At 39.2% G+C, this 18899-nt stretch overlaps 1 protein-coding gene across 4 annotated transcripts in view; it reads left to right on the top strand.

Moving 5' to 3' along the window:
• Positions 1-17541, top strand: part of dpp9 (dipeptidyl-peptidase 9) — an 84548-nt gene extending 67007 nt beyond the window's left edge. For all 4 annotated transcript variants that reach the window (XM_069928538.1, XM_069928540.1, XM_069928541.1 and 1 more), the window contains 5 exons: positions 1489-1635; positions 4942-5094; positions 7949-8091; positions 13583-13694; positions 16722-17541. In XM_069928538.1, the coding sequence (XP_069784639.1) occupies positions 1489-1635; positions 4942-5094; positions 7949-8091; positions 13583-13694; positions 16722-16814 (648 nt within the window). In that variant the 3' untranslated portion in view covers positions 16815-17541. The remainder of the gene's footprint in view (positions 1-1488; positions 1636-4941; positions 5095-7948; positions 8092-13582; positions 13695-16721) is intronic.
• Positions 17542-18899: the final 1358 nt, after the last annotated feature.

Genomic DNA, 18899 nt, shown 5'->3' with positions numbered 1-18899 from the left:
TAATTTTTCGCTGCTTTGCATTATTTGTCTGATTGGTATTTGTTCTATAGGATCAAACATCTCATACTTTTCATTTCTGAAGTAATGCAGTTGGATTTAGGTACAGCTGCAGGTTTGCTAATGCTGTTCAAGAAGCAGAAACAAAACTTTCAAAAATTGGAAGAACCCCTTGTAACGGATTTGTGTTAACCTTTAATGTTGAACTATATTTACTTTCTAAAAATGTCTTAGTAAAGTATAGAGTTAAAATATTTTATCTATGTTCTTAGTAAATTAGCTCTGGGTTGGTACAGGGTCACACACAGGTCACAGCACATTTATAGAGAACCATTGTTTTTCGAGAAGCGAGTTCATTCTCAGAGTCCACATCTTGGACAGTCAGAGCTAAATGTTTTCAAGTGGGTCTTAATTATTCAAGAACTGCTGAGGAAGCCATCTATCTTAAACAGAGATGAGGTCAGAGGTTGTTATAGATATGGAATGGTTTTGAAAAAGGAACAAAATGTTGTTGGAAATAAAACTGATGGTCATGTTGTTTCTTAGAATTGGGACTCACTTCAGTGATGATGTAATGGTCCCATAATTTGGAGAAACATATTACTGAATTCAGACATTTTGGTTTCAATTTTGGAACAGTTCAGCTTGGAGTTCACAGAAGTTAAGTCCCTGTGACATACAAGGGTTACAGTAACCAGAATTGGTGTTTGTTGTGTGTTATTCCTAAAAGAAGGGGAACACAGAATTTGTGGCTTTTTTCCATTTTGGAAAAAAGGACAGAATTCTACTGGGTCTATTTTTGTGCTTGGCCACTTCGTTTAACCCTTGTCTGGTTGGTGACTTCATGGAAGAAGATCACCACATTTGTTTAACCCTTGTGTGGGTTTGTGAATTCATTGTGGAAGAAAATGGCCACATTTGCTATTTTTGAGAGGAGGGCAGATTCTTTGAGTAAAAGAAGCCTGAAGATATAATGTTTGGAAGCGCTTTGAAATTATTTCTGAACTGAGAATTTTGGACCTTTGGGCAAGACTGGAATGATGCTGAACTTTTAAGGATTGACTTTTCAGAGTGAGATTTTGAATCACAATCTCTCTCTCTCTCACATTACATATAGTGGGGTAAAGTCTAGAGTTAAGTAAGAAATGTTATGTTATTAATAGTTTAATAAAAACTATTATTTTGAATTTGTCATTGTCTGGTGAATTTTACATTCCTGTTCCTGGGTTAGTGCTAACAAAAACCCTTTAATCCCAAACATAATTAAAAGGTTTGTTAATGTGTAACCCCTCAACCAGCCTAAACCTGAAATAGTTTGACATCCACATGTTCCTATTTATAATTGGGTTCTGCAAAGCAATCAGAATGTGAGAATGCATTATGTACCTAACTGTGGAACTGTTGGTGGAGCTCCTTTAGTTTCTTTTGATATCCTACCTAGCTTGATAACTTAAATATTGACTGGATTTTTTTCCCCCCTTATTTGGATAGGTGCAGCTGGTGAACAACTCATTCAAAGGAATCAAATACTTGAGGCTGAATACATTGGCATCTCTTGGCTATGCAGTCGTGGTGATCGATGGCAGGGGTTCGTGCCAACGTGGTCTTTTGTTTGAAGGTTCACTCAAAAACAAAATGGTATTCAATCACTGATTTTTAAAGTGGCACTTAATTGAGCATGTCTAGACCTGCCATGTTGTTATAGTCTGAGGACATTTTATTTTGAAGCTTTCATTCAGAGGAAGGCGTTGATGTCCTCACTAGGGTAGAGGTTGTCTGGACGATGCTTATTCATGTTGGTGATCTACCATATCCTGAACGAGAGCACTCCCTTTTACTTTTAATTTTTAAATTTCTAGTACCCTAAACTAATTTCTAAGATCTGGTCTGAAGGGTTCTTATCAGTGCTAAATTATTGGTTATACCTCTCATTGCTATTGGAAACACCTTTTGTTTTAAAAGTGTGTAATGAAAGTATTATTGAAAAGTGATCACTAGTCGATTATATCAAATTTCCTCACAGCTCAACCTGTTTTTTCTGGGTGTGACTGTGACAGATAAATAACCTGATCATTTTGTGTATGTATCAGAGTTTCTCCTAGACTTGATATTTTAGCTGGAGTCTGAACAGGTGCAGTGTTTGGTATCAGATCATTCACCCATATTTTTAATAAGCATGGTTGTTGAAGTAAATCTTTTTTTTTAATGATCATCTTGTGTACTAAAATTAAACGTGTTCTTTGTTGCGCACTGTGTAAACTTCGAGTACCACCTCCCATCCACACTTGTATTTTGCAAATGTGTTGCTAAAGGATCTGGTGTTAACTTTGGGGAAATGGACATACTTCTATAGTAGACAGCTGGTGTCTGACTCAAACACACCAGATAAATCCAGGATTACTGATTACAAAATACTACTATATATATTTGCTCCCACGATATTCAGGGGTGTTAGTCTCTGCATGTACACCAATGTGACAATTTTACCATTCCATATGGTCTATTAATACAAATTGTTGTATTTGCCAAACTTACAGAACTCTGTCAAGAATTAGGCTGACACTGTCCCAACATTGCACAAGTACTTTCAGACTCGGGTAATATTCATCTGCTTAGATAACAGTGGATTGAAACTGTCTCGTTTTTGCTTAAAAGATGTGTGTACCTAACACAATGGTGAAACAATCTCCTTTACTGCAGTACTGCCCGTTTGTAAGCATTACATCAATGTCTATCCCCACCTGCTGGGAAATATTACATAATTATTGCATCTTCCAGCAAAATGAACTTTTCCTGTTGCCCATCAATTTGTATGCTGGTCTTACTGTGCCAATATGAAATGTGCACCTGAAAATATTATGACTTAAGTTTAATTTCCATGGAATGCTAAATTCGGACAGTGACCACTCATTCTGGAAGAGATGGTGGTTGTCAGCCCAGCAAGCTTCAATACCCTGAGTCAAACTCACCTGTCTGGAATTTGGTGAATATTTTGAACTTGCCTAATCACAAAGAAAAATAGACAAGACCATTTGCCCCATCTAATGCAGCCTTTGATAGAACTATACAATTCTAATTTTACAAGTATTGAGAACTGGAAAATCTTTTTTTTTAAATCAACACTCGAGATCATTTGCTCAGAAAGAAATCCTAATTTTGTCCCACCTTGCAGCATTAGGTTCTTGTAGCCCCAAAAGTCAGTTCTTCATTATCTTGGGTAAACTTGAACCTCTCACTTTGTTCGTTTTAGATTGGTCACAGTGTTTGAACTACCGAAAGAAAATAGATACACACACCGAGAGCAGTTCAGATTATACAAATGTTTATTACAAATTCAAAAGCTGATTTCACACTACTATATGCAAGCCCTTCCCAACTATACTTATCAATGCTTGGACTGGTCCCAACTGCTGAAGCGAGGCAACGACTGCACACTTGTAGTGGGCTGTCAGAGCACTGGTAGCAGCTTCTCCACCTCCCCTGACCGGGACGTTGGCTGGACACCAGAAGTTCTTCTTCTTGCTGAGAGATGTTGCCACCTCTCGGAGAGTCTCTCTCTTCAGCAGCGGGACCATGGCTTATATTACCCAAAAATTGCTTACCCAAGCACCTATTCCCAGCACAGCAAGAAAGATGAGCAAGCAAGCTAGCATACTAGGTTTCTAACTAGTAACATAATTTCAGCTTATCATTTTGAATACAATGGTTTATTCTACATCAAGGCGAGGTCTCTGACAGTCTGTGACCAAAACAAGCAGGAAGATTAAATGCTCTCGGTACTCAGATGTCCTTTCTTCAGATAACAGCATCTCTGGCCCCTCGGTGGAATTTTGCTTACGTCTGCTGAGTCTAAAAACAATTAGGTTCTCATCCTTGCAGAACCCAAAGCTGCAAGTTTTTTAAAAAAAAAGGTTCTCAGCTCTGCAGAGCCAAGAGCTGGAAATTAAGAAAAATAAAGGTTAAAAAATTGGTTAGAATCTTCCATTACATTCATCCATATCCAAATATATTTTAAATATGTTGAGGATTTCTATCTAACATTTTTTTTCAGTGAGATATGAATTCCCATCACAATTCGGGTGGAAAAGTCTTAGCTTTCCTCTAAGCCTTTGGATGAATCAGAATTTATTGTATGAATGTATCAGAAAATTTGTTGTTTTGCGACAGCATTACAGTACAAATATTGCTATAAATTACATTCAAAAATAGTGCAAGAAAATAGGATAAAGCAAGCTAGAATCTGTGGTTCATTGTCCATTCAGAAGTCTGATGGCAGAGTGTCCTTATGCCACGGGGTGTTTGTCTTCAGGTTCCTTTACCTTTTTCCTGATGGTAGCCATGTAAAGAGGGCATGGCCTGGGTGATGGGGATCCTTGAGGATAGAGGCTGCTTTCTTAAGACACCACCTCTTGTTAACGTCCTTGATGGAGTTAACCATCCTCTGGAGTTTTTTCCTGTCCTGTGCATATAAATCCATGACCCTTGGTTTTTGTAACTTCTGCTAAACGAAATAATTCCTTAGTCCTTAATGTCAGCTGTGAAATAATCTTTGACGGACATTCTACATACTTCAATTGTATTTTCAATTCCTGTGAATCTACTTATGTTTAACAGACCACAACCCATTTCAGTATCCCCATGATCTTTGTCCTTAAATTATTAACAACCCCCCCCTCCCCCCCATTCCCGAAGCCATTTCCACCAAGGAGCTGGGCTCGAAACGGCTACTACATATTGCTTTCCACGAAACTTCATGATCACTGAGTATTTTGACAGCAGTTTTATTCCCCCCCCCCTCCCCTGCCCAATCCATGCTTGTATTGCAGATGTTGTAAATTCTGTGTAGTCCTGAACAGTGATGCTAGTTTAACTTCTACCCTCTGAGGCTGTTCTCCTAACCCTGGAACACTGAAGTCCATCATGATTTGTTCCATTCTTCCACAGGGCCAGGTGGAGATTGAAGATCAGGTGGAGGGATTACAGTGGGTCGCAGAGAAATACGGCTTCATTGATCTAAACCGAGTTGCCATCCATGGTTGGTCATATGGAGGTTTTCTCTCCCTCATGGGTTTGATCCACAAGCCTAAGGTCTTCAAGGTAATGAAAGCAGCAGAACTGAATCATCTGTATTCAAACACATCCAATTGTTTTATGTAAAAACAGAACATTACAACTCCTGTTGCAAAATGCGTGTGTGTCTGATCCAGGTCACAGATTCTTGGATGAAATTCTTTCATATTACTTTTCAAAGTACACATGTATAAATTAGCTCATGATAATTAAAACTCCCAAGAATTTTACTGTTCAAAAAGCTGTGACCCACTTTTGTCATTTTCTAGTGTATGAATAGGAGAAAGTCACATTTGTGCTGCAGTCTGAGGCATATGGATTTTAGATGGAAGGCATTTTATAAGTATGGTATAGGCTAGAGTGAAAATCGTTGAAAATGGAGTGCAAGGAAAATACTGTCTCCCTCTGCAATGCAGGAGATTACAAGGACTATGAGATGGAAAGAAGCAAATCTGAGTTGATACGTCAAGTGCAGAATGTATTGATGCTGTAACCTTCACAGCTGTTGGTGTCAGTATTAATGTAGAAGCATCCTGCACTGTAGAGAAAAAAAACAATGCTGGAGAAACTCAGCAGGTCAGAGTTTCTACCCAGAAGAAGTTATCCTCTATGCTACTGTAAAATCTGTAAAATCTCTTCATGAGATGCCTACCCTAAAGAAGTTCTACTCCTCAATCTCCACACTGCACTGTAGAATGTACTCCAAGTCCAAGCTGCACCCCACTCTCATTATCTAATTCATTCTTGCCAAACTCCTGTAATGCTTGCCATTGTGCATTAACCTTCCTTCTTGTCCATGTGTCTGCAGCATTTGATGTACTCGAGTGCTACAACACCTTGCTTCCATTATCTTTCCTTTATTGTCTGGTGCAAAAACTCTTCAATGAGTCGTCAGTATAACTTCAACAATGGCCTCTCTTCCTGTTCAAAGTCCATGTAAACATCTTTATTTTGTTTTTCTTTGATTGCATTTGATAACACAAAGTTGGCACTGCCTGATTAGTAAACTGGTCTCATCATCCAGAAGCAAAATGCAAAAGTCTGCAGAAACTGTGGTTGAAGTGAAAACACAATGCTGGAGAAACTCAGCAGGTCAAACAATGTCCTTTATCCACACAATGGCAAGGTACCTTGATGAAGGGCTCAAGCCCGAAACGCTGGTTATGTATCTTAACCTTTGCTAAAGTACACTGTTGGGCCTGCTGAGCTTCTCCAGCATTGTTTTTACATCATCTTCCAGTATGTCATTATCGTGGTTGAGTTGATGACTTCTGCAGTGAGATATTGGGGAGATCAAAGTCAATGTTTGATATTGATTTCTCTTCCTCCATGGCTGCTTTTAAACTAAGCCAGGTTGTTTCTTCTGTTAATTCTGATCTCGCAACACTGCCCTCCCTTATCCTTACCAGGCTCCAAAGGTTTTGCCACCCAAAACCAAAAATGATTTTTAAAAAAACAGCTGAGACAAGGGCAATTAAAGAGAGTAAACGCAGTTATGAGAAAATAAAATAGGAAGCTGCTCTCTCGATGCTATTTAATGATGAGAGAAAAACTGTCAGATTTTCTTGGCTCTGATTTGTTCTTGTTCCAAACATGTATATTTCTTTCCAATTTCTGTCTTAACCTTAAACTCGCTGTAAGATTTACACAGTTGTAAAACTGGAACTTCTTTCGCTTCAAGTTCATTTCTGCGTTTCAGCAGTTTTAGTTATTCCCTTTTTACTACATTTTATCAGTTGCTTTGGCCTTGCAATCCAGAACCTGAAAGGCAGGTTGAATTCAACAAAGGTACATGCAGCTAGGTGCGAATGCGAATGGTGCACATACAAAGGGTGTGCAACAGAAAATAGAGCAAACATGCTTTTCAACTTGACTCAGAAAGGTTGGTTTACAAAGTATTTCATGAAGCATACTGGATTTCACAAATAACACCATAAAGTACAAAAGCCAGATTGTTCATGTTAGATCAACTTTAAAGTTTGATTTAGTTGATATTTGGTGAAGGTTTATCTCTATAGAGAAAGTTTTTTTTTCATCTTTTTTTTCATGCTACAATTTTTTTTTAAGAATTGATTATTGTTTAAGAATTTTTGATAGATAATGTTATTAACTTTACTAATTTTTTATATTAAGTTTGAGTTAAATATATGTTTCATCTTAACTCCGTTTGTTAAATATATGCATTTGTTTGATTTAAATATGTTTTTTGTCTGATATCTTAGTATTAATTACTTTTTTTTGTTAGTATTTTAATCAGTTATGTTTTTGGTTTTTTTTGTAAGTGGGTTTTTTTTCTCACATATTATTAACTTTATTAATTCTTCACTCTTTATTTTGGGGGGAAAGGGGGGTTGGACTAATTTGAGTTGGGTTATTAATGTGTAATAATTATTGGGGAGGGTATAGTTTATTTAGATTACTGATATTGTATTGTAATTTTATTATTCATAATTTTTTTTAATGTAATCCTATATGTTATTCATGTTATAAAATCTTAAATAAAGTTTAAAAAAAAACTTTAAAGTTTGATTATGTGGATTTTTATTCACACCTTGCTTTAGGATGTGAAGGCCTGTAAGTAATTTAGTAGAGCAGTTTGAGGTATGAAAGACTATCATAGAAGAAATCAAACTCAAACTGGAGCATAATTGGAAAGGGATTTGTTGAGATGTACAAAACCATGACTTTTTTTTGAGGAGTAAATGAAAATGTTTCCAACAGCTGAAGGTTAATATCAAGAAGATGTAAATGAGCAAACAAACGAGTATGGCCTGAGGTATTAAAAAAAAAGGCAAAAGATATTTGATAATATAAGTGATGATCTTGTTGATACTGAACTTGGTGTTGCCCAGATGTCAGAGTGCACTTCAATACCTTGCAGGTTGCCATAGCTGGCGCACCAGTCACAGTCTGGATGGCCTATGACACTGGTTATACGGAGCGTTACATGGACATCCCAGAGAATAATCAACAGGGTTACGAAGCTGGTTCAGTGGCGCTACATGTTGATAAACTACCAAATGAGTAAGTAATAAGTTATTTTTCAAGCCAGAGATAATCATTTCTTACAGAAGTTAGCTCCATGTGAGACTTCTTCTACTCCATTATTCCAGTGCCCTGTGCTGTCAAAATGTTTGTTCATTAAAATTCTCCCTTTGCATACATATACAGTATCTTCCATAATGTTTAGGACAAAAACACTTTCTTCCTTTATTGGCCCCTGTGTTCCATTGTTTTAGATTTGTAATCAAACAATTCACATGTAATTAGTGCACATTTCCAGATTTTATTCAAGGTTATTTGTCAACATTTTGGTTTGACCATGTAGAAATAAAGCACTTTTTATACATAGTCCCCTCATTTCAGGGTCCCAGAATGTTTGGGACATTTGGCTTCACAGGTGTTTGTATGTCTAATTGCTTCATTGGTGCAGGTGTAAGAGAGCTAGGCTTGCTTCTAAGCTTTTGATCACCTTTGGAGTCTGCAGTTGCCATTTTTCAACACGAGGACCAGGGTTGTGCCAATGAAAGTCAAAATAAGCCCTTCTGAGGCTGAAAAAGAAGAAATAAACTGTAAGAGTCATTGTCCAAACGTTAGGATTACCAAAACCAACAGTTTGATTGCAAAAGGTGACTCCATGGTTCTTTTTGAGATTTATGACAAGCATCGTTCCAATGTGAAGAATATCCTCCTCATCCTATATGAAATGTTCAACTGTAATAACAATAGTTTAGTGGCACAGGAAATAAATAGAGAGATAAGTGAGGCACGTAATAATGATACGCCAGTCATCATGGGGGACTTTAACTTCCACATAGATTGGGAAAATCAAGTTGGTCGTGGGAGTCTGGAAGAGGACTTCATAGAATACATCCGTGATAGCTTTCTTGAGCAGCATGTTAAGGAGCCAACAAGAGAAAATGCTCTCCTGGATCTAGTGTTGTGCAATGAGATAGGTAGAGTAAATGATGTAATAGTCAGAGACCATCTGGGAAATAGCGATCATAGTATGATTGAATTTCTCATTCAGATGGAAGATTAGTTAGATCTAAAACTAATATATTATGCTTAAACAGGGGTGACTACCATAGGATGAGAGAGGAATTGGGCTGGGAGCACAGGCTAATTGATGAAACAGTTGAGGAACAGTAGAAGATTTTCAAAGAAATATTTTGTAATGCTCAACAAAAATATATTCCGGTCAGGAAAAATGGCAGCAAGGGAGGGAAAAATCAACCATGGTTAACAAAGGAAATAAAGGAGAGTATAAAATTGAAGGTGCAGGTGTACAAAGCTGCAAAGAGCAGTGGGAAACTAGAAGATTGGGATAACTTTAAGAGACAACAAGGGGTTACAAAGCGGGTTATAAGAAATGGGAAAAAGGATTATGAAAATAAATTGGCACAATATAAAAACAGAAAGCAAAAAAATTTATAAATATATAAAACGGAAGAGGGTGGCCAGAGTTAACATAGGACCCTTGGAGGATGAGAAAGGAAAACTGGTAGCAAAAAATGAGGAAATGGCCGAGGCATTGAACAAATAGTTTGTGTCAGTCTTCACGGTGGAAGACACGTCCAGCATGCCCAAGTGCGGAGTTAAGGATGCGAATGTTGGGGAGGGCCTTGATAAAATAGTTGTTACAAAGGAAGTAATGATGGAGAAACTAATAGGACTAAAGCCAGACAAATCACCTGGTCCTGATGATATGCATCCAAGGGTTCTGAAGGAAATGGCAAAAGTTATAGTTGATGTCATATACCAAAATTCTTTGGATTCTGGGCAGGTCCCGGCAGACTGGAAGACAGCAAATGTCACGCCACTTTTTAAGAAGGGATGTAGGCAGAATACTGGAAATTATCGACCAATTAGCTTGACGTATGTAGTTTGAAAAATGCTTGAAGCTGTAATTAAAGATGAAATAGTGAAACTTTTGGAACGTAAGGGTTCGATCATGCAGACGCAGCATGGTTTTAGAAAGGGAAGATCTTGTTTGACAAACTTGTTAGGATTCTGAGGATATAATGGGTGCGGTGGATAGAGGGGAACAGGTTGATGTGTATTTGGATTTCCAGAAAGCGTTTGATAAGGTGCCGCACAAGAGACTTATCAGTAAGTTACAGGAAAGTGGAGTCCGGGGAAGAATATTGGCATGGATCGAAATTTGGTTGTCAGACAGAGGCAGAGAGTCGGGATAAGTGGGAGTTTTTCAGGTTGGCAGAGAGTGGTAAGTGGGGTGCCGCAGGGGTTGGTGCTAGGCCCACAACTGTTCATCATTTACATTGATGACTTGGAGGAGGGGACAAAATGTGGTGTAGGCAAGTTTGCGGATGACACCAAATTGAGTGGAAGAGCAAATTGTAATGAGGATGTGGAGAGTCTGCAGAGGGATATAGTTAAGCTGGATGAGTGGGCAAAGGTCTGGCAGATGGAGTACAATGTTAGTAAGTGTGAGGTTATCCAGTTTGGCAAGAAAAATAAAAGAGCTGAATATTATTTAAAGGGTGAAAAACTACAGCATGCTGTTGTGCAGAGGGACTTGGGAGTGCTTGTGCATGAATCGCAGAAAGTTAGGTTGCGGGTGCAGCAGGTTATTAAGAAGGCAAATGGAATGTTGGCCTTCATCGCTAGAGGAATTGAATTCAGGAGTAGGGAGGTAATGTTGCAACTGTATAAAGTTCTGGTGAGACCGCACCTGGAGTACTGTGTCCAGTTCTGGTCTCCATATTTGAGGAAGGATATACTGGCTTTGGAGACGGTCCAGAGGAGGTTTACTAGGTTGATCCCTGGGATGAAGGGGTTGACTTACGACGAAAGATTAAATCGTCTAGAATTGTATTCGCTCGAGTTCAGGAGATCTTATAGAAACATATAGGATTATGAAGGGTATGGATAGGATAGATGTAGGAAGGTTTTTTGAGCTGACCGGGGAAACTAAAATGAGAGGACACAGTCTCAAGATTCGGGGAAGTAGATTTAGGACAGAGATGAGGAAAAATAGTTTTTCCCAGAGTAGTGAATGTTTGGAATTCTCTATCCAGGGAAGTGGTTGAGGCTGCTTCATTAGACATATTTAAAATTCGGTTAGATGAATTTTTACATGATAGAGGAATTAGGGGATATGGGGAGAAGGCAGGTAGGTGGAGTTAGGTCATAAATTAGATCATCCATGATCTTATTGAATGGCGGAGCAGGCTCGATGGACCATTTTTGGCCTACTCCTGTTCCTACTTCCTATGTTCCTATGTAATTTGCACAAAATTATTTGGGTTCACGTCTCTGATACCTCCTGAAATCAGATCATCACCATTTGTTGAAGATAAGGCAGATGCCACGAGACTTTTTGAGTTCTTTTCTGCTTTCCATCTTGTTATTTGATGCCCAGCCTACTACTCTAGTGGTGTTGAAGAATTTGAAGCTGGAGTTGGGACAGTATTTAAGTGGTGAATATAGAGGGAGAATGATAGGGAACTGACCACCTATCTTCACTGATTGCCATCTATTGGACCGGGGGGGGGGGGGGGGGAGTCAAAGAACCAGTTACAGGGGGGGTGCTGAGGCCTAGATTCCAAAGTGAGTTTGTTAGAGACTGTGGTACTGAAGGCAGAGCTGTCATTATGAATAGTAGTCTGATTGTGGATGTCCAGGTGTCCCAGGGCTGAGTGGAAAGCTAGAAAGATGGCACCGTCCATGAATCTATTTGACCAGTAGGCAAATTAAATTGGGTCAAGGCTGGCTGTTAGGCCAGAGTTGATGTGAACCATAACGAGCATCTCAAAGCATTCCATGATGGTGTAAGAACTGATTAAAAAGCAAATTTTGCGAGCATGACAACATCTGGAAAAAGATGAGATTGGAATGAAACTTACTTTCCAAGAGTGGGGTTAGAGAAAAGCTGAGAGTTTGGCTGGAAAATGGAGAGAAAACCAGCTGGTACAGCAAACATTCAAATGGTTTAAACTCTGTAAACTTTAAGTGAAAACTACTGGATCATTTACAAAAGGTGTTTCTGGAACAGCCTACATTGTACAGAAAGGAAAATAGCCCAGACATGGGAGAAACGTGAGAAATGAGAATCCAGCTAGTCTCGTGCACTGCTTACATTCTCTTGATGCCAGTAACAGCACTGATAAAATAGAGAAATTCTCCACCTCCCCCAATTTTGTCATAACAAATGTATATATTTGAGGTGGAGACATTAAAGACTGGAATCTGGAGCAAAAGCAAATTGTTGGAGCAACTCAGTCAGTCGAGCAGCATCTGTGGAGGGAAAGGAAGTGACATTTGGGATCAAGGTTATTTGTCTACATTTTGGTTTGACCATGTAGAAATAAAGCACTTTTTATACATAGTCCCCTCATTTCAGGGCCCCATAATGTTTGGGATATTTGGCTTCACAGGTGTTTGTGAGTACTCGGGTATGTCTAATTGCTTCATTGGTGCAGGTGTAAGATCCTTCGTTAGAACTGAGGAGTTTTTGTACATCTTTGGAGTCTGCAGTTGCCATTTTTCAACACGAGGACTAGAGTAAGAGACATTGTCCAAACGTTAGGATTACCAAAACCAACAGTTTGATTACAAAAGGTGATCAAAAGCTACATTGGGGCTTGAACCAGAAAACAATAAATCCTTTCTGTCCATGGATGCTGCTCGTCCTGCAGAGATCCTCCATCAGTTTGTTTTTGTTTTATATAATAGAACACATTATTTTCCTTCCAGTCTAATGCTTTTAGATGGACATTTGTATACAGTATTTGATTACAATGACAGAGCACACTCACATACTATAAAGTGTAGGAGAATTTTTACAAACCTCAGTGTTACATGGATCATTTATAATTATATTTCATGTAATTATATATCATCATCAGATGTGAAAATTTATACATTATTATTTATAATAATTATTTATTTTTTATAATCTATGTAGATAATTAAAATCAAAGTATGATTTGAGAAGAATTAGCTGATCAGTGACCAATCTTGGGTTCAGTCCCAGTTTGTGTAACATTAGAAGTTTTTGTTTTCATTATTTTAAATTTAGGCATGCAGCAAGGTAACAGGGCACTTTGGCCCACAGGTCTGTACCACCCAATTTACAACCAATTAACCTACACCCCCAGTATGTTTCAAATAGTGAGGGGAAACCGGAGCCCCCAGGAAAAACCCACACAGACATGGGGAGAACATACAAAAACTCCTTACAAACAGCGCAGGATTTGAACCCAAGTCCCAATCACTGGCGTTGTAAAGATGTTGCGCTAACCGCCATGCCAACCGTGCCCCCCCCCCCCCCCCCATGGAGAAGTTGAAAAGACAATCTTGTTATAAAGATTAAAAATTATATGAACAGTTGATTGTGAAAAATCCTTGGACTGGCCACTTGGTTGGAGAAGATATTTTGATAGACAGCATCCACAGAAAGGAAGGAGAGTTAGAATTAGGAGGGAGCATCTTGTTTTTGATTTCGATTTGTGTTTTTGGTTGTAATCATGTGTACTCTATTCATATATAGGCCCAACCGTTTGCTGATTCTGCATGGATTTTTAGATGAAAATGTGCACTTTTTCCACACAAATTTCCTAGTTTCTCAATTAATCAGAGCTGGGAAGCCATATCAGCTTCAGGTAAGACCACATTTTATGAAAAATCAAGTGCTTTTTTTCCTCAGTTCTAACGAAGGATCTTGGATTTGAAATAATAACTTTTTCTTCCATAGATGCTACCTGACCTGTTGACTATTTCCAGTATTCAGAATCTACTATTTACATTTTAAAATGGGATAAATGTAGGGTGACTGTTAGTGGATGGTTGAGGGTATAGACCCAATGAGATGAAGAGTCTTTATCTGTAGTACATCTCCCTACGATTCTGTGAACATTTTGCGATTAATTTGCCTTAAGAATTGCTAATGCACACATTAAAATCAAGCTTTTAATATCCGTGCATCCATTAGAGTTTTCCAAAGTACCAACTGAATTCAGCCTGACATCTATGGATTGTGCAAGTCAGAATGCCCACAGATGTATTCCAATAACTAGGAAAGAACAAAAATCATTGAGGCCAAACAAATTACTGCACCAAATTGGTCAGACTCTGGGTTTGCTCTTATCCCTGTGAAGGGCAGCTCAAATTTTATGGTATTTCAGTGAAAGTTAAAACAGAAGTGAAATTTTAATCCAAAGAAATTATGATATTATGCTGCATCATATCTTTCCCACCAACTCCCTCCCCCCCCCCCCCCAAATAACCTCACCTGTCCAAAAGCATTAGGATCATTGTCTAAAGAAGGCTTACAAAATCAGTGAGGATCCCTACCAAAGCATTTCACAGCTGCTCCCTTTGGGAAATTTTCTAGATATTTGTCCAAGCGTTAAATTCTCCCATGTCAGCCATTTGATAATAGATGGATATCTAACTCTTGCCTTTCTGACGTTTTTGATATTTCTGGTGGTCACTTAATGCAGAAGCAGGCACGATGGCCCACCATGTCCACACTGACTCTCAATTGCCTATCTCTCCTAATTCCAGTTTACCAGCCCCCTAGTCCATAGCCTTCAATGCTCTGGGAATTCAAGTTCCTGTCTGGATACTACTTAAATGTTGTGGGAGTACTTGCCTCCACCATCCACTCCAGCACTGTGTTCTACTATTGCAAGTATTTGAATAATTTTTATTTTGTAGAAGGATTGGAAAAGCTTCTGTCTTTATCTGCTGTCAACTTTTGTCTTCCAATGGTAGTTTTTTTTTTACCCTCTCTAATCAAGGTAGTGGACAAGGAACAGAGAAATGTCCTAGTTGCAGCATTAAGGGCAGGTTGGGAACCAAATCTGGGCTTTTTGAGACGTGTAGAAATACCATGTAGATGCATTCAATTTGGCCCACCTTTGCCTTAATTTTGCTCCAACCCATTTTATTCTCTCCACATTCCCAACAACCACCCCACCACCCCCCACCCCTCCTCTCCACTCATCTATACACCAGAAGCAATTTTTTACTGTGGCCAAATAAACTATCAACCTGCACATACTGTATATTTCGGCGTAAAGTCAAGTTGTGAAACCCTACAAAAAGTGGGGGGGTTTGGGGTCAACTTATACACCGGATATACTTTTTAGAACTTAAATTCTCAAAAAACAGATTGACATCGATTCGGCATACAAGTCGATGCTGGAAGCACCTCTCCACCACCAGTGCCGCTGCTCCCTGGAATCTCCCCACCACTGGGCGCTGCCATAACCGCTCCTATCTGGGACCCTGAGGTCGTTATCGCTGCCACTCCTGTCTGGTTGGCCGAGGTTCCTGCTCCCTCCAGGAGCACGATGTCACCACTCCAACTCTGTGGGCTGTCGCCTCTGCTGCCTGGGGTTTCTTTAAAATTTAATTTACAGCTTTGTTGCTTGCATTTTGGGTCATGTTTTTTTTTAATTGTTTTGTTCCTGGGAGGCCCAGACAGCCCAAAAAATGGGGGTGGACTTGTATTCTGGATATAACATAGAACCATTAAAATGAGGCTTAAAAAAGGGGGGTTAACCTCTCTGCTAGTTGACTTTTTACCAAACTACACAGTCGTTGGGATATGGGAAGAAGTCAGACATTCAGAAGAAATCCATAAGAGAAGTGGGCAAACTTCAGTGACACAACAGAAGCTCAGGACTGAACCTGTGAAGCAGTATCTCTGCTAGCTGTGTTGCTTGCTGCCCTATTGCTATATTTAACCTTAACTACAACCATAAACCCATCACAACAACTCGATTTGAGTCAACTGAGCACTTAAGTTTGCCCTCTTTCCAAATGTTGGCAATCTGTGCTGGGATTTGTATTGTACTGGTCATTACGATCATAAACATTCAAATATAAACTTTTTAACGGCGCAGCTGCTACCTAACCCGTCTAAGGGTATAGGCCTTTTCATAGCCTCTCATGGAGGCCGGATTAAAAGCTGAATGAAGGATATTTCTTACTTTTTCATGCAGGCCCAGAAAAGCCTGCTTCGATGTCCCCTTTCAGCCTGGATGTGGTTGGTGCATTGATGTGGTTTTCAGGAGACATGGCTACTGGCACCATGGTGCCATATATACACGCTGAGCTATGGCCAATTTTGTTACTTCTAATCCCCCACGCAGCTGGAACCACTCTGTGTTTCCCAGAACAGTTCCAGCTGCGTAGGGGATTATGGGTAGGGTAGACGGACATTGCTCTGCTGTGTATTGAACCGCTGGTTCCAATGAGAGGCCCCGAAGGCCAAAGCGGCCCAGTGAGGTACCGGAGGCTAGAGTGGCTGGCAGGGCTGACACAGCCTGCCCCTGCCGCCCCCTGACAGCACGAACATAGGTCATGAGCTAACGATATCACCGCGACGTCAACAGCCCGCACCTAGCTAGACACTTGCAGCGGCATTACATTCATGCTAGGCAGCGGAGCACAATGCTCTGCCACTGACTCTTCCCCCAAGAGAGATTGCAGTGGCGCCTTGGAGCCGGCCAGGGCACATTCATGGAAGTAAGTCTCCCAATGTAAGAGCGGAGAATATCAGTCTTTACACTTGGGCTTTTTGACTATGAAATTCCATTTTATTTCAGAATGCTTACATCTGCAATATTTTTCTTCAGGCTTTTTCTACTAAAATAACTGGATATTGTCTCTTTCCACAGATTTACCCTAATGAAAGACACAGTATTCGCTGCCCTGAATCTGGAGAGCACTATGAGATAATGCTGTTACACTTCCTTCAGGAATACCTCTGAGAAAAATGAACAGATCAACAGTTAAGAAACACATGAAACGATTTTAAACGATTGCTGATATTCAGTCCCTGGTGATTTTGCTTTTGTCAACAACATATTTGCCAACCTTGCCACCATCCAGAGATCTTCAATCCTAACTACCACAGTTTAATATTTTCTTTATAACTTTTAAAGAGGAAGGAGATACACTGAATTTGGTTTTAAACTGTGATTTGATATGACTCACTACCTAAGTTTACTTATTTTGGTTAAATTTACATAAATTTTAATGATACATTGTGGAGTTGGAGTTGATTCACCTAAACTGTATATTGGCATTGAATTTAGCTTTTTTTTTTAAAAAAAATGCCGGAACTCCATGATGTTTGAGAATGAACAAAAAGAGTGAGTGCTTATTCTCTCAACTTCAAAAGACGTGCCCAATCTTGCTGTTGAGACTTTGACGTATTTTGTGTTTTAAAAAGAAACGCTCTGGTTATTCGGGTCAACAGCCACATTTTTGAATTTATCCCCACAGAATGTGGTTTCACATTGTCAAACAGGAAAAGACTTGTTTTAACCTCTGCAAGCTGCATTATCCAGGGAGTGTTTTCAGGGCAGGAACCAACTACAACTTTACTGAGTATTCAAAATGTGTATTAAAAGAAAATATTTTTATGAATTCTTATTCTTTTATAATGAGTGTATGGCATTGTAACTCATTAAATAATTGTATCGCTTAATTCAACCTGCATTAATCTCATATTCTTTACTCCCCTGAAGTCATTAGCCTCTGCATCATTTTCAGATTCTGGGCGTCTTCTAGTTTGTCATAAAACTGGTTGACCCTAAAATTACATATTCATTATCCCAAATGGTATAAGCTGAAAAGCCATATACATTTGCTCAATAGCAGTGTTACAGGCCCAGAGGACCCCAAAACCCAGCAGCAATAGAAATTCACCAAGACAAATGGTTACTTAAACAAAAGTTGCTTTTAATTTTCTTTAAACATAGAAACAGGATCAAACTTTAACTTATTACTATTAACTTAACCCCCTTCTAATTCTAAGCACATGTGTATGCATTTATGTTCAGGAAAGTTCTTTAATATACAGTCCAATCTCACCCCTCCAAGTTCAGGCAATTCTTGTACTGTGCACAGAATTTAACATTCATGAATTTTCACCAGGCCCTAGTGAAAAGGTAAATGGTTACCGCTCAGGAAGGTTCCAGTTGGTTTCAGAGAGAGATTTGTTGCTCGTTGGACACACGCAAACGATTTCCCATGATCAGTACTTCAGTGTCTTGCTGAAGAAACTTGCCCTGTCATGGGTTTTCCAAATGATAACTTCTTCCAGGTCGCCACAGAGTTCCTCTTGTTTCCCTTATTTCAGGTGAAGCACTCTGGCCAGCCATTTCCTCTTGTAAGGACCACAAAGGGTTTTCAACAGGCTGAACTCAGAACTCACAACCCGTCTTCAAAATGGGGTTTTCAACTAAGCTTGTCATGTTGCAGACTCAAAAGCCACCAGAACTCCTAACTGAATTCTCTCTGTCTCTTAGAGAAAGCCTGTTTGGTCTTTTCCCTCTCTATGCTTGCAAAACCACATGACCTTCTTAGAACACCAAACTACAACCAGACAGATTGTGGCACCGGAATCAGTTTCTTGAGCCTGGCCATCTGTTGCTTTCAAAACAATAATCCATTTATTCCACAGCATCAGTCCAAATAACACCTACTTGTGAAGACTCCATAGGCATTCTTCAAAGGTTCCGTAAAGTCACTGTGGACATGACGTCTCTCTTTATGCATAGCTCTTACATTTTAAATGAGATCTTTCTTGTGAAGTGTTTGTCTTTTTGTGGTGACCTCCTCTAAACCCATCCCCCCACAATATATCTCTTTTAAAAACATATTTATATATAATATAAAATATAATATAACCTGGCACAGCAGTAACTTCCATTTTAATAATGGGATTAACGTTAAAATGTGTAAGTTCATTGATATGTAAGGGGGAAACGTGAATGCAAAGCAAGCAAAGAAAAATTGAGCAATGATCTGAAGGGCTGACACGATACTGGCTTTGGATGGGATACATG

This window comes from Narcine bancroftii, chromosome 3, assembly GCF_036971445.1.
Source record: "Narcine bancroftii isolate sNarBan1 chromosome 3, sNarBan1.hap1, whole genome shotgun sequence".
Classification (NCBI taxonomy): domain Eukaryota; kingdom Metazoa; phylum Chordata; class Chondrichthyes; order Torpediniformes; family Narcinidae; genus Narcine; species Narcine bancroftii.
This window is presented reverse-complemented; position numbering and strand designations above follow the sequence as displayed.